Source organism: Sebastes umbrosus, chromosome 10 (assembly GCF_015220745.1).
Source record: "Sebastes umbrosus isolate fSebUmb1 chromosome 10, fSebUmb1.pri, whole genome shotgun sequence".
NCBI lineage: Eukaryota > Metazoa > Chordata > Actinopteri > Perciformes > Sebastidae > Sebastes > Sebastes umbrosus.
Window position 1 is genome coordinate 7,887,757 of NC_051278.1, and position 25,675 is coordinate 7,913,431.

General features: G+C 39.2%; 1 protein-coding gene across 2 annotated transcripts; it reads left to right on the plus strand.

Moving 5' to 3' along the window:
- Positions 1 to 17,821: 17,821 nt before the first annotated feature.
- On the plus strand, positions 17,822 to 25,135 carry tlx1 (T cell leukemia homeobox 1). 2 transcript variants are annotated; one of them, XM_037782071.1, is made up of 3 exons: positions 17,822 to 18,496; positions 21,443 to 21,680; positions 24,421 to 25,135. In XM_037782071.1, exons 1-3 carry the CDS (start codon positions 18,031 to 18,033, stop codon positions 24,629 to 24,631), a joined length of 915 nt encoding a protein of 304 aa, XP_037637999.1. In that variant the 5' UTR covers positions 17,822 to 18,030; the 3' UTR covers positions 24,632 to 25,135. The 2 variants fall into 2 exon arrangements, with proteins under 2 accessions (XP_037637999.1, XP_037638000.1); XM_037782072.1 differs by having other exon boundaries at positions 21,479 to 21,680.
- Positions 25,136 to 25,675: the final 540 nt, after the last annotated feature.

The window sequence follows — 25,675 nt, forward strand, 5'->3', positions numbered from 1 at the left end:
AATAGTAATGTACTGTATATCTGATCTAAATGACATATCACAGTCTATTCAGGCCCTAACCCTTCTCATGGATACAATAGATATGTACTGACCTGATGTGGCTGTCAATAGCAAGACAACTTTATACAGCACTATAACCTGACTGATACGTGAAGACCAGACCACACACACATACACGGACCTCATCTCCCATCCCTATCTTGCCTCCACCTGGTTCATCAGCTGTGTGTGTGTGTGTGTGCGTGTGTGTGTATGTGTGTGCGCTGGCTGTAGGTGGGCGGCTGTGCGTAGCCGCGGCCAGCTTTGAGAGGGTAATCCATCTCCATCACTTAAATGATTATCCCCATTAATCTGCTGTAAAGTAATAAAGTAAACACCATTCCCTTCGCCTCCTCCCCTCCTCTTCCTCCCCCCCTCCTGTCCTCCTCCTCCTCCGCCTCTGCTCTGGATGGAGGTTCATTAAGTCTTTAGTACATTAATACGTCTTCATGTCCCCCTACCGTTGCTATCACCTGGTGCTTGGGGCCCCTTGAGGCCCCGGTAGAGACTCTCTCTCTCCCTCTCTGTCTCTGTGCATGAAAAGGGGAGAGGAGAATGAAGCGGCTGGTGTGTGAGGGAGGGAGAGTGTGTGACAGTGTGTGGATGAGTCTCCTATGTGTGTCTGAGTGTGTGTTGACATGAGAGAGAGAGAGCATCAGTGTGTGTGTGTGTGTGTGTGTGTGTGTGTGTGTCTTTGTAAGAGTGTCACTGAGTCGAGGTGATGAGCTCAGTGGATTTAATTTTGCGATGCGGGACTCAGATGGCCCCGGCGGTCGCCACGGTAATTTGCCTGATCAGGTTAGAGAACCGCTGCCGTTGGTGATCAATCATCCGGGTTGTCACGGCGACTGGGGGCCCGGTCGGCATGGAGCCGCTTGTAATTGGCGCGAGATTGATGTGGCCGTGTTTCCCTCGCATGTCGAACAAAAGTTTGGTCAATTAAAGGTTGTTAAACTTACAAGCCCTCCCATACACACACACACACACCGAACTTGTCTGCGTGTGTGTGTGTGTGTGTGTGTAGGTGTGCTGTACTTTCAAGGAACACACACACACACTAGGCAGGTAGTGTTTTGCTGCACTGTCCCTGGGTGGGTGAGTGACAATGACAGGAAAAGAGCAGGCCGCCAAAGGTGGAGACGGGGAACAAGAGGAGTGTGTGTGTGTGTGTGTGTGTGAGAGAGAGAGAGAGAGAGAGAGAGAGAGAGACAGTGATGGGACAGTGAGGGAGAAGGAGGTCTGGACTATTTTAAACTCTGACACTGTTTATGTTGTTGAGTGTTGCCGTGCTGCCTCTACTTATTACTGACTCAAACATATCATAAATCCATCACACACGCAGACACACGCACACACTCACACACACACTCGGGTAGTAGGACAGTTGGAGGTTTATGCCTCACATTAATCATGGAAGCTTAGCGTTGTGTAATTACTGTACAAAGTGGTCATTAGCTGACTTTCTTATCCACAAAGTCATGTGACACAGTAATCATAAAGTACATACTATGCACTATTCTTTAAGTTTTCCCCAACCCTCACCTGGTTGCAGCCCCAATGGCAGCTTTTTACCAAAGTTGCCATTCTTGATTCGCTCTTAATCTGACCCCTCGTCTGGGACCAAATTGTCTTGAATTTTTTGTTCGGAAATTTTGCAAGAGCACCTCTGTTCACAGTTTTTTGTTTAATCTTTTTGCATGCTGAGTTTCCAGCAATTTTTCCAAGGTGAACACATAACTTATAAGTTAAGCACAGTGAGCCAGGCACACAGGTGGCACAGGGGTAAACTATTTATCCACCACCACATCGCCAGTAGCAACTCGTGCAGTATAATCCAAGTCTCATTTATCCAGTCGTATGTCGCTCACTACTTCCCAAACACATGCATCTCTAAAACCTCTAAAAACTATTTAAAACATGCATACACAGTGTGTCGGTGTGTTGTTATCAGACGCCGAGGGTCGTTGAGTAAATGTCTGTATTTGACGAGTTTTGAGTGAGAATGGGTTTTACAGTTATATTCTATAAAAGCATGTTTCAAGGATCTTTGCAAGAATTTAAATTTTGGACAATATTTGTTCATGTTATCAGTGGATCCATCTTTGTGCAGTTGGATGTCCTGAGCTTCCTCCCTACTGCTAGTATCTTACCAGTAATGAGTGCAAGATTAAATATATGGATAATGCAAGTAGTGATAAAAGGAGTATTAAGATGTAACATGGCAGATGGATGTGATGTTCTCACGAGGGAATCACACAACAGCTTGAGAAAGTTCACAAACTTTTTCATCATTAGGGAAATTTGTCCACAAAGTTCAGGCCTTATATAATGTATTTTAACACTGCACTTGTTTATTGAACAAAATAAGAAACTGATTTTTATTCCCAGAGAACCCTCTGTAATTCCTCTCAAAGAGCCCAGGCAGTTTCTGGTTGTCAGTATGTGAACGTCTATCGCAGAGACAAAACGGCACACAGCGGCTCATGGGTTTTTGGAACGTACTTTCCAGGTCAAGGTCGAGGGTCAGAAACCATCATAACTCCATGGTGAGTGTGTTTCTCCAGCTTCCTGGGGCTGGTCGGAAGCTCTTGAATGAATGCCTCTCAGGCCTGTCGCACTCAGAGATATTTATGAGCTGGAAAACACAGAGTTCACACACTCTGTTAGCCAAACTGATGCTGGAGCGTAAATACATAAACGTGATGTGGCCCCTAACTCTGCTCCTTAGGGCCCAAACTGCATCATCGGGACTAAATCAGTCCATGTGAGAAGGCTAAAATGACAACCAACTGTCAATAGACGACTGATAGCCTCTATCTCTGGTTTGGTACAATATTGTTTGTGCCAAATATCTCTATTGGTCCCTGTCATTCAACGTGTTTGTCTTTAGCTTTTACTGGAGAGAATAGGTGCAGCCGAGGGAACTGATGCCTCAGGACACAAAAAAAATTTTTTGCACTCACTTGATGCAATGCTTCTTATTTTATTCAACTTTATCCACAGTTGTACTTAAGGCATTAAAATTTTAACATTGTAAAATAAAGTTAAAGGTGGACAATGTGGTGTTTCACCATCTCTCCCAGTCACAGACTGGTTTACAGCCCATCCCAGGATGGTGTCACTTTTCCTTCCACTTTAGGCCCTGATCACACAGAGCGCGTTTTAGCAGACCGGGATGTTTTTTTTTAATTGCCTTCAATGAGAGTGAAGCAATTTGCGCGTTGCTTTTGCGTTGCTGAGCGCCTTGCGTTTTTACAGGAGCACCCTGAGCGCCTCAAATTGAGAAAAACTCAAATCACAGCGGAAAAGTTTTTTGGAAGCTACATACACTGAGTGATGATGGAGTTTTAGTGAAATGGGTGTGTAGTTTTGGGAAATGTGCTAATGCACTTGGTAACTTGTACTTTAAGAAATGTGCGTAAGCAGTTGAGAAAAAACAAACTTTCTGGTCTCAGTTATGTGCCGGAACTATTTCTCGACTATCAACAGTGTATCCATCCGCCATCCATACGTCTCCTTTTGATGATAAAGACCTCTGTCTCGGTCCACATGGGAGCTGCTCAGTAACTCTATCTGGCTGCTGGATGGCAGTGTTGTGTCTAACACCAATCTGTTTACTGGTTTGTTGCTCCTCTCAGGTCCTCTTGGCCTCTGATCCAGGCTGACCTGATACCTGCTTGTTTTGGGTCGGGACAGTCCATTAAGCCAATTAGAGATGACCTTTGACGTCTGGAGAACGAGAGAGCGGTACAGAGGGGGAAAATATACTCTCACCTTCTAATCTGTGTGGTTCTTCTGTCTGTCTAAACTCACCACTTCACTTGTTGTGAGGCTTCATTTTGCTGTCTAAATCACTGACACACACACAGATACTTACACGCAAAGCATTTAGGGTGCAATACTTGCCCGTTTGCAAAGAGTTGAACTGGGTTCAGCGTCACATGCTGCTCATTCAGCATTGCAGCTCACTAATGCAACAGCCATGGACGAACTGTTTAGCTGGAAACCATAGAAACCACAACCGTCCACACACAAGACAATGGAAAAACAGCGGTGACTGCTGCACTTGAGTTTGTCAGTGTGATTGCAACTTAATGAAGTGACAGAGTGGGTCTTGGCCGGACTCAGACAGATCTGTTAAAATGGTTTAGAGAGGAGAACGGAGGAGAGAGAAGAGGAAAGAGAGGATATGCATGGAGAGTAATGGAGGTAGAAGAGAAAAAGAGAATGGGAAAAGGTAAAAGACATTCCAGTATGAATGTCATAAAGATGGGAGGAGGAGATACTGTAGAGAGAGAGGAAGCAGAGGAGTAGTTGCAGCAGTAGACGGAGGTGGAGGAGGCCCCGGATCAGTAGCTGAGGCTCATCCCTCCTCCCAGAGTGAAGCTAAGGAGACGCCACAGCTCGATGTGGATCTGAGCACGTCATTAAGGCAGCAACACACACCCCTGGGGCTACGCAGGCACCAGCCAGTCTGTTTTTGAAGTGTGTGTGTGTTTAGGTGTGTGTGTGTGTGTGTGTGTGTGTGGGCTACAGGTTTGTTTAGGTGTATGCTGCTGTGGATTTGGAAGGACTGGGCAGAAAGGCCAAATGCATCACGTCTGCCTTTAACCCTGTCCAATTCACTGTGATGTGTGTGTACCGAACCCCGTACATCTGCTGGTACGTCTGCTGTAGTATCATTACAGTGTGTGTGTGTGTGTGTGTGTGTGTGTGTGTGTGTGTGTGTGTGTGGCAGGCAAAGTCAATAATGTCTAATAAATCTTAATTCAACATAATCGGATGTATTTTCCTGTATGTATGTGAATCCAGGCAACACTTCCGGAATAAATCAAACACAGCCTCTCTCCTCCAAATACTAATCTGCACTGTGTTTTATACACTCAACACAACATTTAGGATCCTTCCATCAGAAGAACACGTTCTCTTCACCGATTTCAGTATGAACCATGTGGTCTAGATGGCTTTTTATATAATAATAATAACAATGAGAGAAGAATAATCCTCTAAAGAACAACTCAAGATGGACAGGACCTGAAGCAGTTGCAGATGTGATGGCAGTGAGTGCAGCGAGGAGTCGGAGGGTTTGGAGTCCAGCAGGATGATCCCATCTGTCCTGGCGGGAGTCAACGTCTCCCAGCTGTCCATTACTGGATGGATGAATGAGAACTGGAAACCAGAATAGTCACCACTCATCCCATCCAATTGGACGCAGTGCTGCAGGAAGCGCACACTCGACCCGTAGGGCCTCGGAACAGGATGGAGGCACCCACAATGCACTGGGAGGATGGTGTGGGGGGTTGTTGGGGCCTCAGGGTGCTGACAGGGGCTACCGTTCCACCGGACACAGTCCACCTGTTGTGTGTGTGTGTGTGTGTGTGTGTGTGTGTGGGGAAAGCTTGGAGATATAAATCCAAAAGCTGGTTTTCTAGAGTGATTTCTGTTGCTTCAGTGAAGCTCCATAAACCCTGAGTGAAACCAGTTTGTGCTGTTTTATGATAAATTAGAATGAATAGCCAAAATAGGAACTGCAGTTATCCAAATAATATACAGATTCAGAGTCTCAGTGCTCATTATGTTTGTGTAAAAGCATAAAGTCACAATGTACACTTTTATTCAATACTAAGATGTAAGTAAAAGAAGTAAAATAAACAAGCAGTCAGAGACCCACTTCCTGCTTCTTGTTGTACTTGTTTGACTTTTTATAATGTTGGTGCCATGTTTACAGATCTTAATGAGTTCAGTGAATAAAATAGACATCTTTATTGTCCACTTGTGTAGAATTGTGGCTTCGCAGACATACATACACTTAAAAGCCTCCTTTGCTATGGGTTCAAATACATACAACACATAAGCTAAAGAAAAACAAAAAACTAAGTATGTAATATCCTAAGTGGGTCGGTGTGCCATGCGCGCTCGCGTGTGGCTCTGCTGTTCAGACTCAGACTCCAACACAAACTATACGGAAGCACCAAAACCGCAAAGTTATATCTAGTGAAACCCGTCTTGCAAAAAAGTGTTGGCCACGGTCGGAGGATGCGGGGGAGACCGTAGCTTTGGTCTCCAGGGCCGCAGTCTCTGCTGTACTCTGCTCCTCTGCCTGCTTGCCTTCACTAACACACCGCACGCGTTCTCGCTCTCTCACTCCACCTCTACACGTGCATGCGCGCACACTACACACTGCAGAAGAGTTAGTTTAGCTCTGAGAATATCTAGTGAATGTACAGTGGACGGTTTGTGCAGAAAAAAATGCTGCAGCTCCTCCAGACCAACAGAGGTTTCCCGTGTCTTGTGAAGTGACGGGGCTCCGCAGCGAGAAACGTTATCGTCTCCGACCAAAACTCCGGTGTCTCCCCCGTTCCCTCCGGCCGTGGTCGGGAGGCTGAGGCAGGAAAAGCCAACACTAGGATCAGCAGTGATTCATGGAGAGACCATCGTCTGGTCAGCTAACATTACTGCCAAGCAGCTGAAATATAGAGTGATATTGTGGTTTTAGAGCGAGCACAAGCGCGAGAGCGAGCAACAGGATGCCGACTTTCGTTGACTTAACGGCCACAGGTGTCGCTGTTAACAAGCAATTTCTGATTCTTACAAACAGTCCCTTTAAGTAATGCTACTTTTGTAGTTATTGTAAACCAAACCACGATCTTTTCCTAAACCTAACCAAGTAGGTTTGTTGCCTTAACAACAGGTTCTGTGCTGCAGGGGGTTTGCAAAGGCGCACTGAGCGCTTGTGCTGCTGGACATTTGCAGGGTGACATGTTCCTTCATGCATGAACACACACTATGATTTATTTCTGACTCAATCCCACATTCAGATTCCTGCTGCCACGAAACACTCACTAGACATATCAAATGTGGATTAATCCGCAGCTGAAAATAGTCCTCCGCAAATGTGCTGTTTCCTCTTGTTTGTGTAATTTTGTTAAAAACTGCAGTGACCAACTGTTTTAGGAAATTACTGAGCTCTTTTTAGAAACTGTAGTTGTGGTTTTCAGTTGGAACCAGTGGGCTTGGAGCTCAGAGCCACAGACAGGGTAGGGAAGTCAGCAAATATAGGCCGAGAAATAGCCTTATCCTTAAAGTCAAATAAAGTAACAGTAGGTCAGGACTGTGAGCGTTACAATGGTATAAAAAGTAAGACTTTTTTCAATTAGGAGTTTCCCAGATGGAGAAAGATTCAAGTGATGTTTACTTACTGCCTGCTCAAGGGGAATCAAAAACATACATTAGAGAGAACATTTTATACGCCACATGATTAAAAAAACAAGTTGTCTTTCAGTCCATCCTGTGTGAAGCTTGTTGTAGTTATCATGGTGGCATTTGCACACAGACGGATGGCTGTGTGATAGATTGTGTTTGGTCTAAAGAGGGACGTTTCACATCGGCTCCAGTGATGGGCTGCGGTATCACAGCTCTGTTGTTGTGTCTATGACTTCAGCTCTGATGACACATGTTGCACTAATTTGTTACCGCAGAGCCAACTGTGAACAGGGTTGACAGATTGAGTGCTGATAATGATATTGTATAATTGAAACTGCCAATTTTGGAATATTTGAACATTTCTAATGCGCTTTAAATCTCCACTGTAACCCGTCCAACTTATTAATTTAGGTTTGGAGAAGTAGAATCAGTTCTTGTGCCCATTTCACACTATGCACATTAATAAAACAGATGTGTTTGTGTGTGCTCTCTACCGTTATCTATTTCAACTAGAGACTTTGCTCATCGAGTAACCTCCATCATTTTTAAGGGGGGATGAAATGGTTTGTAATCAAAGGCCAGTATCCAAGATTCAAGATTCAAGTTGTTTATTGTCACTCCGGTTATACAAGTACAGTCGTGTGAACTGCTTTTGATGGAAGGCTCCAGAAAAAGGAAGAAAAGAAATAGTAGTTATACAAGGGCAATCCAGTCATAATCAGTGGAGTCATTGTGTTTGAGGTATACTGCCCTGTACCGAAGATGAAACTAAAGCATTACACACCTCGGATAACCTTTGTACAAAAAATACAAAATACATTCGGACATTCAAAAGTAACTAAATGCAAATGTGTCTATATACGTTGTATGCAGGGAAATAAACAAAATAATTTACAGTGAAGGGCTGTGAATTCATTTGGCACAAAATTAAGCAAATTACAGTAACAATGTTTGTTCTCACGTCACTGTAATTACAACCAAATTGCCACAACAGAGCAGAGATATACACAAACTAAACAGCTGCAAAAGATGTTAGCAACATTTTTTGTGTCCTTCTGTTGCATTTTTTACATGATTCAGGTGTTTATTTAAGAAATATTTTCCTTTGATGTTTAATTTGTACTGATAGACCAGCAACTCCTGTGTTCTGCGAGGTAAAATTGTTGTTATTGTCAATGGAGTCTGGTGGCTTTGAAGAGAGCGATATAACAGCTTCAGTTCCACGATGGAAAGGGATGTCTGATTGCAAAAACAGTTATTTTACGTTACGTTTACGTACAATATTAAAGAGTATTCACAGTAGCTTAACATCGATGAAAACGGAAAACGGAGAAGTGAAAGGAGTGGAATTAATTGGTGAATGAAAATAGCATTTCTGTAAAAGAAACAAAAGTGAGAGCTGCTGAGTGAATAAGACATGACTGCAGTGGAGGTGTCCATTATACTGAATTCATCAAGACAACAGGTAAAAATGCAGAGTGTGTTTGTGTTAACTGGAAAGCAGGTTAAATTAGGAATAAAAGCATGTCTCTTACATAAACTTGTTTCAAATAAAGACCTGTTCTCTTTGCCTGAGGCAGATAAAATAGATAAAATATTTGAGAATTATGGGTATTTTTATGGAAGTCGCTAATGAAAAAACAAATGATTGTTCGTGTTATGTGAGGACACACCAGAGGAGCATCATCGCTCCCCTTTTAGGTTTCCAGGAACTCTCTCAAAGCACATGGTGGAGTATCCACATTTAGAATTCAGTCAATTTGGTCGATGCCAACATGGATTTTCCTCTGTGGAAATTCACACAGCAACCATCTGTAATCCCACGTTAGACAGATCACAATGACAAGAGATTTCTTCATCATAAAAGTTAAATCTTCCGCTCTGAAAGCTCGGGCCAAGCATCAAGCATTCCCAGTTTCCTCCCCATTCCTCCCATCAACCACTCGATCTATTCTCCTCAAGGGGTCAACAACACTGAACCTGACTGACGGGAGGCCTTATATGGGAAAAGTATGGCAAGTTGTGGGTGAGCGGGTCTATTACTGTAAGTCATGGCTTGGATTCTGATTTACTGTACATCAATGCAACATGGAGAGTGTTGCTGTAACAGGCCATCCCCAAGAAAAGCAAGCAATGTGAGAATATAACATCTGGTAAATAAAAAAACAAAAACTCAACATTGACTTATTTTATTAACGGCATGTACATAAATTGCGTAACAAGCGTACTTATTTCAACCCAAACTGTGATCTTTTCATAAACATAAACCATGTAGTTTTGTTGCATAAACATAAAGTTGTTTTGTTTCAATTCACAACATTAAGTTGCACTTTGACTTTCACAACGTGCAGGTACGGATTGGCCCAACTGAAGCATTAAAATGGTAGTAATAACCACTGATAATGCCCATTCAATCGGCTGATAACATTCGAAACGGGTGGTTCGATTCCAGCTCTACGTCTACGTCCAAAAAAGAATAAATGTGATGGTCTCTTTAAGCATTTGATTGCTTGTATCAGAACACCTCTACTTAAAGCATTTTTTAAAGATGGAAAGTAAGTAAAAGTAGGCTATCTAAAACAGTATGTCAAGAATATCATGTTACTCATTTTAGCGAAGCATCATACTTACAACGAGTGACTCATGTCCTGTTCTGTAAGTTTAATACTCTGTCACTGTCATGTCTTTTTTGCATTGGATGGTAAAATCATACAGTAATATTCTAGTGTCTTTTAACCCAGTTTAGCCCGGTTTTAAACTGTTTTCACCAAATCAGCTGCTTCACTGGTTTCCACATGTAGTCTGTTGGGGAGGTTTGTCTGCTCTTGCTTTCTCTTTGACCCAATCTTTCTCTTTCACTCTCTGTGTCTCTTCATTTGCTGACTGGCTTCCATCAATCACCTGAAAATGGGATTTTCTGGAAGTCCTTGACATTCAGATGATAAGTGCACTGATAGGGAGCTGTCAATCACACAGCGGGAAGGAAAACAGCAGCCCTTTGCCTCAGAGGAGAAGAAGACTATCACAGTACCAGTGTTTTCCACATGAGATGGTGGACACGTTGGACTAAGACAGAGAGACAGAGCATAGACAAGCAGGACTTTCACCCAGGAAGCCGCCGTTTGTGTCCCGTATGAAACCAAGTCAATGTCGACTTATTTTACCTTAGTTTTGTTACTAGACTTCCATATTTAACTAATGTCAGTTACTTATTTATTTCGTATGTCCTTTGTACGCCATGCAAAAGTCCGCAGTTAGGCTCAACTCAACTTAGGTTCAGGCAAGAAAACAACTTAGTTAGGGAATGGGAAAACGAACATGGATCTCCTGGTTAAAAATCATAGATGCATTTCTTTTGTTTGGTTTTGATTTAATTGTTAGGTTTGTCCACCTCGAGCTTGTGAGCTCCTTTTGCACTCTAGTTTGTTATTTATATGCCTTTTCGTGCGAACGGGCTGCCAAAACTGACGCTAGAGGGGTACCTAGAGCGTCATAGTTTGAGGCGTAGGGCCACTGACCAAGTGTCAGTATTTGCGATTTGGGAGTGAGAATGTGTTTTAAGTTTTAGAGAGTATTACTTGCTCTGTCAAGGATCATTTCACACTTTGGTGACCAATGGCAACGCCCTCAAGAGCATCTTTTTTAACTTGTCCAAAGCATTTGAAAGTGCTTGAGACAAAATAAGGAGTATTTACCTCCTCACATTTCTCACTGATGTGACACCAAAGAATGGTGAGGTCTGACGACTGGACACTGATGGCCTGCAGCAGACAACCAAAACAGCCTGTTTCCCTGACAACGCGTACGCCTCTAAGTCTACAACATGACCACATATGTATGTGTGTGTTTCCTCCTGCCGTGTGGCTCTTGGAGTCCGTACAGCGCAGGTTTCCTTCGGTGGCTGCCGTTTTCCTGTGTTACTAAACAAACAGGATGATCAGTCACTTATCTCCGCGTCTCAGTACCTCAAACTGTTATTTCAGACCTGACAGAGAGAGATTTTATTAACTTCTGTCAGTCTCAAAGTGCAGCAGATCCAGGTTCCCTTTCTCTATTTCCAACACGCTGCAAAGGTACACATCAGTCAGGATCATGCTGTGTTCACGTCAGTGGGGAAGATGGGACACACCAGCTCTCAAACAGTTGACTTTCCAAATGAATGTGACCTGTTTACAATGTTTACACCTGTCTATCATGTGTTTTTCCTTTAAAACTGTGCTGTTACTGAATTAGTTCGATGTGTTGATGTGGCGTGATGAGATTTTAACACTATGTTGTTTCACCATTTCAGTTCAATGTTGTAGTTTCTATGATCTGTATCTGTTAAGGATAACAGCTATTCATCAATACATCAACATATTTGTGTTTAAGGTGAGACACCCCAGGCAAAAAACAATTTTGAGATTGATAACAGCTTATGCACTAACTTCATTACTGAAATCTGATTAAAAACAAAACTACAATTATCTAAACCAAATGATGTCAAATTGAACAAACGTCTTCATCTTTTCCATCTGTGTGTTTATAGTGAAAGACTATGCTGGACAGTAAAAGTTGGCCATCACTACAAATCACTGCATGCCATTAAGAAACTAACTACATTAAGAAAGTTTACAGTCCTTTATGAAAACATTTTATTCACATCTAATGAGTGACACTGACATTAAACTACTCCACTAGGTCACCAGACCCGAGGTTGGGGAAAGCTCAGCTTGCATTGAGAGGAAAAGCTGATGGAGCTGGCGCCAGAGAGTTTGAGGTCAAGGGTCAAGGACTCAGGTAGTCCCCTCACTGCCGCACCCACACACACACACACACACGCACACACACACACACACACACACACACACACACATCTCATTCCTTCAGAAAAGGGAAAACAAAGACAAAACAGGAGTTACAGGCTGCAACACCAGCCTGGTCTCACCAAATGAATAACACACAAATTTCTAAACTCATTTTGTGTGTTATCGCTGTCATTTCACGCTGGGGCAGTAGATGCTCAGAGCGAGTGCTCTGGAAGTCAGGTGACATCGTATAAAGAGCGAGAAAAGTCTGTGTAAAGAAAAGGTCGGGGTGGATGGACAGGTCAAACACATGACTTTCACCCAGGAGACTGCTGCTTCATTGACGTAACAAACATCCTTATTTTAAAACTGCGACGATCGTGCATCCGTATGTGACGAGGTGGCACGTAAAAATCTTAAAATGCCCTATTAGAATGTCCTTAAAAGCGCCATGCTATTTTGACATGAGGTCACGTTGGCGACACATACAACAGGGAGAATATTATAAGAGTCAATATGTCCATGCAATTCAAATTGCTGCTGTACTTCCAAATATGCATACTGCCATCTAATGTCTGTTAACTGACAACTAATTATTGTTCTTGGAACATTTAAAGGATTGTAATGTCTGCCTTCAGTCATTTTACACTGTTCTATAACTTTTATAGATGTTAATATGCTAGTGTTGTCTATCAATCCTCTGTTTTATCCAACCCATCCGTTCAATCAACACACAAACACATCTTATGGTTGCTTTGCATTGAAGAAACCGCTGCCTCCACTTCGATGCATTAATGATTGCTGAACATGGGTTCATCATTTTGATTCGATTGTTGGAACCTTGTCTGGTATCAACCTGACTGTACAGTAGATGCTGTAATATGTTGACATGAGTTCATGTTCAGTTGCAAGTTTATTGGTTGAATAAAACTGAAAGCATATAGGTTGAAAATCATATGACTTTCAGACATGAGACTGCAGTTCATTTCCATTCCCTAACCTTTGCCTACACCTGTAAGCAAACCTTAATCATAGCAGTGACAGATCAGAAAGTGTTTTATGTGAATCCTTTTTGTTATTGATTTATTAGTAACCGGTTGAGAAGGCACTGACAAAGTGTCATCTGTGGGCAGGAAACTTGTCTTTTAGTTTTGTAGGAGTTATGATGTTCAGTTTTAGTTGAAACTGTTTTTAAAGTGGTGATCTTGAAGCTGCTTTTGAAGGCTGTGTGAGGTCTTCAATATTTTCTCCACCCTACTACAATAAGGGCAGTTGAAATATTGGAAACACTTCTTAGTAAAACAGCAGCACAAACTACAGCCAACAACGACCATAATGTTGAGTCAACGCCTCTCTAAAACAACACAAACTGAACAGATGGATTTACTGCAGGACTGTTAGCTTTAGTTCAATCTAATGAACTGGAAATGTGTACGTTTGTGATGATGTGATTCGGGAAACAAGATAAATCCACAGGACTGTAACTTTGTGTTTTTTAGAGTGTTGAATTGTGAATTGTTTTTCTGTGTTTTTTTTACATTCCCAATGTCATTTTTTTCTGTAATCATTCTTTAAAATGTTAAAACTGTGGAAGAACTTGAACCTGTGTAGCCTAATACTGTAGAGGACGTGTTTTGAAAGAGGTTGTGACTTTTACATAAAAGTGATGGCGGGTATTTTTTTAGACATGTGACCGACATGTAGGGATGGAACAATATAGGATTTTATAGTGGATCGCAATAAAAAAACAATAAATTGATGAATTATCGGGACAATTTGGAATATTGTCACAATTGACTGTTATCTAGTTGTCTAGCTCACTATCATGGTAGAGACATGGAAAATAGAGGCATTGTTATGTAAGAAACAACAGTGATTTATTTATTTATTTATTTATTTATTTATTTATTTATCTATTTATCTATTTATTTATTTATTTATTTATTTATTACAGGGGAACCTTATAATGTATGATTGACTTATTTAAGATTGTTTGTTTTTCACAAAAAAAAGATGTGTGTCCTATCTGTGATGCAATACAAATTGTTGTTTCTTAACAAAAATGTGTGAGGTTAAGTGATTTCAATATGTTTTAGTGCCATTTTAAGAGCTTTAAGCATATTTTCACGATTATTGGGATAATATCATGAATTGCAATTATTTTGTAAAGCATAATCATGACATGAAATTGTCATATTGTCCCAAGTCTTGTTTCCTTTGACCACAAAAAGTGCACAAAAAATATAAAAAATGATTGCAGGTTGCAGGCTCTTATCATGACAGTCATGTATTGTGATTTATGCTACATTTTTTGCAATATTTCAAAATAAAGTTGGCTATCATATCATCCCATGCCTATACCAACATGTTAAATTGCCATTAAATTAATAAATATGATAATAAATAAGTAAAGTGGCTCCAGTGTGGCACCCCCAGTTTAGTCTGAGTCTCTGATGGACTGTGGCAGCTTCTCAGCCTCTCTGTGGGATTATTCAGCCTGTGGAGTCTGTGACCAGAAATCAATACTGTTCTCCTTTTGAAGTGAGGAGATAATTTTCTTTTTTTTTCTTTCCAGCAAACCCCAAAAGGACATTCGAGATGAAAATGGTCGCTCGATAATTGAGTTTGAAAAGATGCCACTGCCAGTGTTACTGCCAGCTTATACAGGCCTGACACTACACTGTAAAAAAAAAAGTGTAAAATAACGAACATTTTATGTTGATTAATGTTAATTAACATAAATAAACTGTTAAAAAAAAACAGGGATTATCTTTATATAATTAGCCTTTATTATTGTAATTTTACAAGAAATATTTTACTTTTATATAATAGTCATACACCGTAAATCTAAGACCATTTACATATAAATCAAGAATGAAACATGTAATTTTTACATTTTTTTCTGTCATTTTGAAATACAGACAAAAAATGTAAAATTTCTTGAAAAAAACTGTAAAAAAAATGGGTTTTTTTACAGTGCAGGTCTATTGGGAAAATATTCAGTTTTTAAGAGAACTGATTCAGTTAAACGAATCTAGAGTTTTCCTCATTATTATTGTTATTATTATTTTTTATTTTTTATCAACGAAATATATTGAATCCTCTATAATAATGTTCTTTTTTTAAAGCTTTTAAGAGGAACTTTCCCTGAATTCGTTTGATTATAAATAAAACAGCATATAAAATCCATACTGCTCTGCTGCATTAGTCCACTATTGCATTTCATCTCAGTAATTTAGCCTGCTGTTTTCCAGTCCCCTAATGTTCATTATTGGTGCACATTTAAACGAATAGGTGCGCCTCGGTACTTGGATAGGCTACTGCAAGCATTAACATTTGATGTCGGTCCAATTTGGCCAATGAGAGCAGCTCAAAGCACATTAAATATTAATACCTTAATGCCCCAAGTTAAGTAATTAAGTCCCAGTGGCTTTTATAGAAGGAGAGGAAATCAATGAGCCACATGGTTACATTTTTCATTTAATTGTTGTGGTATAGTTGTTGGAGGAGAAGCAAACCTGCAGAATATCGTTAGAAAACGACGCTCGTTATTTATGATATACGATTAAACAAAGTTGCATCCATTTATTATGTTGCAATAAACACCCCTTATAATTTAAAACCTGCTGCACAGTCAGTCAGATTCATTAATATTTTTTTTAATGAATGCATAGCATATATAAGCCAAATAACGACCTATCATTTATTTGTATTATTAAAATATTTGCTGCTTTTAGTCCTGGAAAAAAAATGCCATGAAATAAAAAAAATCTGTTCCCACCAGAAACAAATGAGGACATGTTTTGCAGCAATGTCATCAACTCTGAGCATGAATTAATAATGATGCCAGCTCCATATAACAATAAACGAGTAGGTCTGCATGAAAAACATCAATCATTTTTCCAGTGATTTATAATGTGCAATTTCAACCCATTTATTGTCAATTTATTAAAATCCTGGATCAAAACAGAGGAAGTTGTAGATTTTGAAAGGATAAACTGGGGAAGGTTTTTATTGAATTAATGGTATTTATTTGCTTATAATGCAATAATGGCATCTCTGTGTGACGTTTGGATGCTTTCAAATAAGCTTTAATTCATGGACTGACTATGAGACAACGAGCACCTTCATATAGCTCCAAACCTTCCTCATATCAGAGCCACGTAACTCCTGAGAGTATGCATGAAAACACTGTGCAGCTGTAGGAAACAAATGAACCAAAAAAAACTAAAGTAAATGTTGAATCCCCAGATTTTCAATAGTTTAACCTCTCCCTACATTGTTTAATTATAATAACTCGTTAACATTATTAATTTGCAATGAAATTGGTGTAGAAAATGTGTGTTTCTGCAATCATTAGGAGCACGATTAGTATAATAAGATGCATCTGTTTGCCCATTGGCATAACTAGTTTATACTAATATAGTTATCCTAATGATTGCACATGTTTTCTAATTATATTGCAAACTAATAATGTTAAAGAGTTATTACAATCAAACAATGGATGTATTAGGGCTCAGTTAGAGGTTATTGGATATCTGGTGATCGAACATTTATTTATGTTATATTTTGGGTCATTTTTTCTCTACAGCTGCACAGTGTTTTCATGGTTTCCTATAATATTTATAGTGTTTTTTGGCTCAGATATTGGAGTTAAATGCACAATAACAGACTTTATCTGACAAAGGAAAAAAAACATAAAAATTACAAAAATGTGTAAAATATTCTCAATTAAACAACAAGCACAGACAGGAGAATAAATATATGTCAATAGAGACGCTCGTTTTATTCAATAGAATAGAATAGAAAGCTTTATTGTCATTATTGTATTAAATACATCGAGATTCACAGCTGCCACTTCTGGTCATTGTGCTTTAAAACAAAACTTGACAAGACTAAACGAGGCAGATAAAACATATAACAGGTAAAAAAACACACACAGTTATAATAAGACAAATAAAACAGTTAAAGTAGATGTAATAAATAAATATAAACAGAAGTGTTACACTAGAAGTATTACATATAAAATAGATGTAATGTAAACAGAGTTAATTGCACTTGTAAAACAGGTAGGGTAGATGTAATAAATAAAGTGTAAACAAAGGTAGTATAGATGTTAAAGGTGTTAAACTAAATAAAGCTTTATAATAGAATAAAGTCATGTGGACATTAGTGCGCGTGAAGCAGATAAATGGTGCATGGTCGTGTTATTGATCTCGTCCAGCTGTTAATCAGTGTTTTATGAAGTGTGCCATATAAAGCCTCCATAGAGCTTCACACTGTCTTTAGCCAATCGGCCCAAAATTGGGTCTTAATCTCGCGCTGTCTATTTGGCACAACAAACATGGTTTCGTATAATATTTATAGTGTTTTGTGGCTCTGAGGTTTTGGAGTTAAATGCACAATAATAGACTTTATCTGAAAAGGAAAAAAAAAAGGAAAATAAATTGTTACAAAAATGTGCAAAATATTCTCAATTGAACAACAAGCACTGCAGGAGAATAACAGTAAATATCAATAGAGACTCTCCTTTTATTCAGGTGCTAAACTAAATAAAGCTTTATAATAAAATAAAGTCATGTGAACATTAGTGCGCGTGTGTGTGTGCTCACGTGAAGCTGATAAATCGTGTATCTTGTGTGTTATTGATCTTGTCCAGCTGTTAATCAGTGTTTTTATGAAGTGTGCCATAGAGCCTCCATAGAGCTTCACACTGTCTTTAGCCAATCGGCCCAAAATTGGGTCTTAATCTCGCGCTGTCTATTTGGCACTTTGATTGATGTCCTCGCGCAGCAGAGAGAAGAGGGGGGGGGGAGACAAACAGTCCAGCCTCGCGCTCCTCTCCTGCTCTCCTCTCCTGCATGCAGACGCACACACGTGCACAACGCACTCACTAGATAACGACTGCTGAGCTCGAGCAGAAGAAGAAGCTCCAGACTCACGAGAGTCCTTCCAGGTGAGCGGCGCGTGGAGCATCCTCTGTTCCTCGCGCCGGAACACCATGGATCACCTGCAGGGGATTCTGGGCGCGCACCTGCAACAGCACACGCACCCGCACGTGGAGCCCATCAGCTTCGGCATCGATCAGATCCTGAGCAACGTGGAGCAGAGCTGCATGCTGGGCGCGAGGATGCACGAGCCGGACTACGGGCACGGGGCCTACGGGAGCAGCGGCGCGAGCACCGGTGGGTATGCGTACGGTAACACCGGATATAATGGCACCGCCGGGTCGTGCGGTGCTTATCACATGAACATGAACATGAACATGAATATGGGCATACACGGGAACGGGACTACCGGGAGTACCGGGAGCTCCGCCGGGGTCATCAGGGTCCCCGCGCACAGACCGCTGAGCTGCGGGAACTCCTCCGGTCCGACCGGGAACATCAACAACATCAACAACATGAGCACGATCACCTTCCCATGGATGGAGAGCAACCGGCGATACACCAAAGACAGGTTCACAGGTAGGCCTCATATAATAAAATAACATAAAATAAAATATAACAAAATATAATATAATACAACAACATATAATATAATATAATACAACAACATACAATATAATATAATGTAATAATTATATATAAATATATAATACAACAACATATAATACTCTATAACAAAATATCATATCATATCATATCATATAATGCAATAAAATGTAATATAATATATAATGTAACAAAATATCATATCATATCATATCATATAATATAACAAAATTTAATATCATATCATATATCATGTAACAAAATATAATATAATATCATATTATATCATATAATGTAACAAAATGTAATATCATATCATTTCATATAATGTAACTAAATGTAATATCATATCATATCATATAATGTAACAAAATATAATATCACATCATATAATGTAACAAAATGTAATATCATATCATATCATATAATGTAACAAAATATAATATCATATCATATAATGTAACAAAATGTAATATAATAATACAGTAGTGTATTTCTTTTTTTTGTGATTAATTGATTTTTTAAATATTATTTGAACCGAAGAGATGTAGACATACAATCAGCAATACAGCAATGAATACAGGTAATTAAAAGGTAATCAAACCAAATATTATATGTATAAAGGACTGGTCAGCAATATTAACAAAAATATGACAGACCACAAAAAAACACAAATATTAAGACATATTTTTATATATATATATATATATATATATATGTATATATATATATATATATATATATATATATATATATATATACTGTTCATACACATACATAAAAACCATGAGTACTGACATGATAAATAATACACTATAGCGTATTCTTAAAAGACAAAACATATTTCGAAATATAGCAAAATATACAATTGTAGCTGCAGCTTTTTGTTGTAAATCAATTCACTTTTAGCAAAATACATTTAATAGGCCCTACTATAAATACATTATAAAAAAAAGTCCATGTGTGTATCCTCCTCATTTACCTGCCTATGTGTACCCTTGACAGAATTCCACTTCACGTGTGAATCAGTGATTAATGACTCAATATATGGTAATTATTGTAGTCAGTAATTATTAAAGGTCAACAAAGACTCATCACATTTCTAAATCAAAAGAATAAAGCTGAGGTATATCCCAGTCAAGGTGCAGAAATGTCATTTTTTGAAAATAACATTAAAACATAAAAAAGAAAAATATAGAAGGTTATTTCCTAGCTTTTTTTATTGCTAACAATTTTCAATACAAACAAGAATCAAACTTTTACGATAAGAAACTCAACAGAAAACAAACTGCTAAAGCTTATTGAAGTTATACAGTACATGTATGTCTGAATGGTTACAATTCATGAATAAAAAGTATAGTTCAGCATAATTTAATTCATAATTATAATTTCTACTTATATCCCTCTAATACATTACTGTAAGATAGACTGAAGTCACTCTTGTGTATTATTATTATTACTAATTTAATGTATAGCCTGCTATATTCTTTACATGTGTTGTTTGACATTTTCCGATGACATGTGGTATTTCTGAGCTGTGTAATCTATCTATTCCTGCTGCAGTCTTCCTCTCTCTTTCTGTACATGCTCCGCCTGTTATTCATATGAAACTACAGTAGTTATACTGATAAGCCATTTTACAACAGAAGACTTCACTGATTTGTGTTATTGTGGTAAATTGTTTCATAAAAAATTCACGTGTATGCAGAAAGCAAGTTCTCCAAAGCTCTTTTATTATGCCATGGGATAAATTCACATATAAACAAAAGTTTTGTAAAGATTTCTTGGTTATGGCTTGAGTAAAAAATAAATATATATATACAAAGATAATTACATATATAAATGCATAAAGTTCTTCGGTAATTCCCCAAAGATTCTTTGGTATAAGAATAAATGTGTAAATAAATAGAAAACACACACAAAGCTGTTAATGGTAAAAGATTTAATGAACACAAAGGACTTGAAAACAATGAATAATGCAGTGTGACTCTTGCATTCCCAAATTGTTGTAAATTACAGGACAATAATGGACAGTATGCTGTATATAACACTATATTTAACACCTTAACATCAAATATGGACTCCTTGTTTTTTAAGCTCTCTCGCTCATTTACTGTCTGTCTGCATTTGCCCTGCTTTGTCCTGTCCTGTCCTGTCCTGTCCTGTCCTGTCCTGTCCTGTCCTGTCCTGTCCTGTCCTGTCCTGTCCTGTCCTGTCCTGTCCGGCCTTATACTTTCCTTTCCTGACTTGTACTGTCGTTTCCGTCCACGTCCTGTCCTTTCCTGACTTGTACTGTTATTTCCGTCCACGTCCTGTCCTTTCTTGACTTGTACTGTCCTGACATGTCCTGTCCTCCTCTGTTATGTCCTGTCCTATTTCCTGTCCTGTCCTGTCCTGTCCTGTCCTGTCCTGTCCTGTCCTGTCCTGTCCTGTTCATACTGCCTTGTAATGTCCTGTCCTGTCCTGTCACATCCTGTCCTGTCCTCTTGTCCTCCTGTCCTGTCCTGCCGACCTTATTCATCCTGTCCTGTACTGTCTTGTGGTGTCCTTTTCTCCTACCCTCCTGTCTTGCCCTGTCCTGTCCTGTCCTCTTGCCCTCCTGTCCTGTCCTGTCCTGCCCTGTCCTCTGCTGTCTTTTCCTGACGTGACCTGATTTATCCTTTTCATGTCCTGTCCTGTCCTGTCCTGCCCTGTCCTCTGCTGTCCTTTCCTGACTTGTACTGTCCTGGCTTTACCTGTCTTATCTTCTCATTTCCTGTCCTGTCCTCCTGTCCTTTCCTTCCTTGTCCTGTGCTGTCCTTTACTGACTTGTACTGTCCTGACTTGTACTATATTTTCCTGTCCTCCTCTCCTGACTTGTACTTGTCCTTTTCCTTTCTTGTCCTGTCCCGTCCTCCTGTCCTGTCCTGTCCCGTCCAGTGTCCCTCTCACCCCTCACTGTAACACGTCGTGTAGGTCACCCCTACCAGAACAGGACGCCTCCTAAGAAGAAGAAGCCTCGGACGTCCTTCACGCGGCTGCAGATCTGCGAGCTGGAGAAGCGGTTCCACCGGCAGAAGTACCTGGCGTCCGCTGAGCGGGCCGCCCTCGCCAAGGCCCTGAAGATGACCGACGCTCAGGTCAAAACCTGGTTCCAAAACAGACGCACCAAATGGAGGTGAAGTCATGTTTTAACCTTTTACCAGTGCATTGTTACGGCTACAGAGCGGAAACCCTCACCAAAGAGGCTCTGCATTCTTTACGGAGGACTGGAGGCCCGTTTGGCTCCTAAGGGCTGTCAGGGGTCCTCCAGTGGGTCTTAAATGTCTCCTCTCCTGGAGGCCCCTTGGGTCCCTCTTATGTCATTAAAGCACAATACAAAGATTTTATACTCATAAGTACACTGTTAAGAATTCCCCAGTAAAATAACAGTAAAGAGCTGGCAGCAGGGTTGCCTTTATGTTACTGTAAAATTAACATTATTATACTGTCGCTGAAATTTACAGCCTTGTACTGTTAATAAAAAATACAGTTTGAACTGGGTTTTTTAATTAATTTCACAGTATTTTACAGTTAATTTACTGTTTAAAGATATAGCTGTTTTTCACCTTTCTTTTACATTATCTTACAGATTTTTTTTAATGCACTATTTAGGTTTTATTTTTTACATACATTTTAATAAACATTATTTTTTGCCTATATGAATAGACTTAGCAGGTTACAGACAGGAATAGTCACATTAAATACAATTAAAGGCACTTGTTAGGAAAAAGGCTATAATAGACTTGTTGACACTTTTCCCAAAAATGTGTGTCTCTAGCTGGCTACAAGCACAGAATGCAAACCATAACAACATGTGAGTGAAGAACAATAAAGCTAATTCACTGATTTTACAATCATGTACAATGTACAAGCCTCACATGAGCAGATCAGGTCCCAGAAGTAAAAAAATACTGCATGAAACTGTTACTGATGATACTTTAGACAGTTGATCTGCAGTAAAGTGGTGTTTTTTAAGAATGCATTATAGTTCAATTAAAAAACGGCCTATGAGCGTAATTTAACAGGTTTTCTTTTGTATTAACAGTAAAGCACTGTTTTTAGCAATAACAGGTTAATACTGTTGAAATCCTGCTGTAAATTAACAGCAATAGTTTACAGTGTAATGACTGTTTTTATCGTAAGCTTCCCTCCCACCTCTGTGGTTATCTTCTTCTGTGGCCTTATCTGACAGTTTAATGCACTTTCACACTCATAGTCGTAACAAAAAATAAGCAAATATTCAGGTACATCTATCTAAAACTATAATACATCAGTCCTGCAGTAAATCCTCCTCCATGAAGCTTCTTATGTTCACTTTGTGTTGAGCCTGTTCAGAGGTGTTCATTCAACATATTGGAGGCTGCAGTTTGTGCTGCTGTTGAACTGTATTGCATTATATACTGAGAGGTGTTTCTGTTATTTCGTCTAACCTCAATGATATAAATGGGGAGGACAAAATAATAGAAACACCTGTCATGAAGGTAGGATCTATTGCAGGAGTGACTGCATGAGTTTAAACCTAATAAACACTGACTTTATAAAAAAAAAAAAATCTGACCATTTTGGATTCAATTTGTCAAATTTAAAAATGTTTAAATTATTATTCAAAATCATAATTTTGTTCTTGTTTTGGTTTGTTGTTGTTGTTTTTATTTTCTAAAAGCTCTGTGGATGTATTATTTAATATATTATTATATATTATTTATTATATTATTATATATATATATATATATATTATATATATATATATATATTAATCTACATAAAAATGTCATAAATAACACCTTTAAAATAGACTTTGTGTTAATATTTGCTGACTGTTGAAAATATCGTAGATGGGGTTTTTTTTATTTTGTTTTGTTTTTTAAAAAGGAAGAAAAATGCTTCTTCGTTCACTTGACTCTTATTTTGGGCAAATCATTTATCAAGAAGAAATATAAAGGACTACTAACATTTTTATACAAGGAATAAAATACACATTATAGAATTATTTGGTATTTGGCTGTGTCATACAAATTAATTTAAAATCATGAATTGATTCAGAAGAAATAAATGCGGTAGGTTATAGAATATTTTCGTAGATAAAAGATAAGAAACATATCGACTTAATAAAACTGCAATTTTATTTCATTTTATTTTGACATTCTTCGTAGTTTCAATGTTATTTTTCATTTATTTTTTTATTTTATTATTTATATAATTCACAATTCGAGGGCCCTAAATAAGTATCTATGGACCTGAAAGACAGTAGTAAAAACAGTCTTTAAAATAATCATCGTTTAGCCTAAGTGACAGAAAAGAGTGGCACATTTTTTTTTTATTAAAAACTGATTTATTTATTTTTTACTTTGAAAAAAAAATATCTGAGAAATGGAGCATCTGATTTTCCAGTTATTGGAATAATTGTAGCTAATAGCCCACTACAATTTTCACAAAAGGCCTAATAATTTTGATACATTTTTTTTATTTTTCATTGAAAATTATAAACCTTTGGATTTATTTGGATAATATTTCACAGATTGTAAAGTCATTTCTTATTGTGTGCATTGCACCATCAAATTGAAATAAATAAATACAAATATAACCACCTTTTAAATCAACTGTTTTGATAAAGGTGAAAAACAGCTATATAATGTATCTTTAAACAGTAAATTAACTGTAAAATACTGTGAAATTAATAAAAAAAAAAACAGTTCAAAATGTGTTTTTCATTAACAGTACAAAGCTGTAAATTTCAGCAACAGTATAATAATGTTAATTTTACAGTAATATAAAGGCAACCCTGCTACCAGTTCTTTACTGTTATTTTACTGGGACATTCCTAACAGTGTGTGATGTGTGACCGACTCTCCGGTGTCTCCTTGTCGGTGTCTCAGGCGGCAGACGGCGGAGGAGCGAGAGGCGGAGCGGCAGCAGGCCAACCGGATCCTCATGCAGCTGCAGCAGGAGGCCTTCCAGAAGACCATCAACCAGCCGGTGACCCCTGACCCGCTGTGTCTGCAGAACAGCTCCCTGTACGCCCTGCAGAACCTGCAGCCGTGGACCGAGAACACCGGCAAGATCAGCAGCGTATCGGCCTGCGAGTAGAGCCTGCTACACGGCCTCCAGTTGGGCGTCTGCACTGGTATACATGACTGGAGGGGCCGCAGAGGAGGGCAGAGACATGGGGCCCTGTAGCTCCGTGCAGAGGATCCTGGTTATTATCAGGTCATCTCCCTGCTCTTATTATCACCTTTCTGTCAGACAGACACTGGTGCTGCAGCTTACAACAGACATGGGTCCCTCAGCACTATATATACTCCCATCTAATGGGGGTCCACACAGTCTGATCTGGATCCTCCAGAGGTCTGCACTGAATCCTCTGCTTCAGCCCTGCAGAGACCAGACTGACATTTTGGAAATATTTCTGGAGACATCATGATGAACATTGTGCTCCAGGAACCAGGACAGACTGGCACCAGTGAGTTGTTGTATTATAGTTGACCTATAAGGGACTTGATGTTTCATAAAACAGCATATTTTCATATTTTCATCTCTGCCATCAGTGTTTATCTGCCATGTTAATGGACTTTTTACTCAACTGCAAAAAAATAACAGAGCACTTGTTTAAGCACCTTTTGTATTAATAATCTGACAAAATGAAAAGGACCCCATGTGATGATTTACAGCAACACACCAGATATCTGTTTATATTTTACCCTTTTTATAATTTAGGAACAAGTTGCACATTTAACAATGACCATATTTCTCACCACATTTTACCACGTTTCACATTTCATGGACTCTTATTTTTGTATAAACACTTTACAAAGTGTATTTTCTTATTTCTCTCTCACCACTGTGCTGTGTGCTGTGTGGAAGATAAGATAAGCTGACCGCCTGTGTGTGTGTGTGTGTGTGTGTGTGTGTGTGTGTGTGTGTGTGTGTGTGTGTGCGTGCGTGCGTGTGTGTGTGTGTGTGTGTGTGTGTGTGTGTGTGTGTGTGTGTGTGTGAGTGCGTGCCACCATGAACGATGACACTTCCCTTTTCTTTCGCCTGGGGCAAGTAAAATGCCACGTTGGGTTAGTAAAAATCTGGTCCTCTCTCTAGGGTCCATGGTGGAGAGGAGGTTGTGTTGCTCTGGCTCGATCT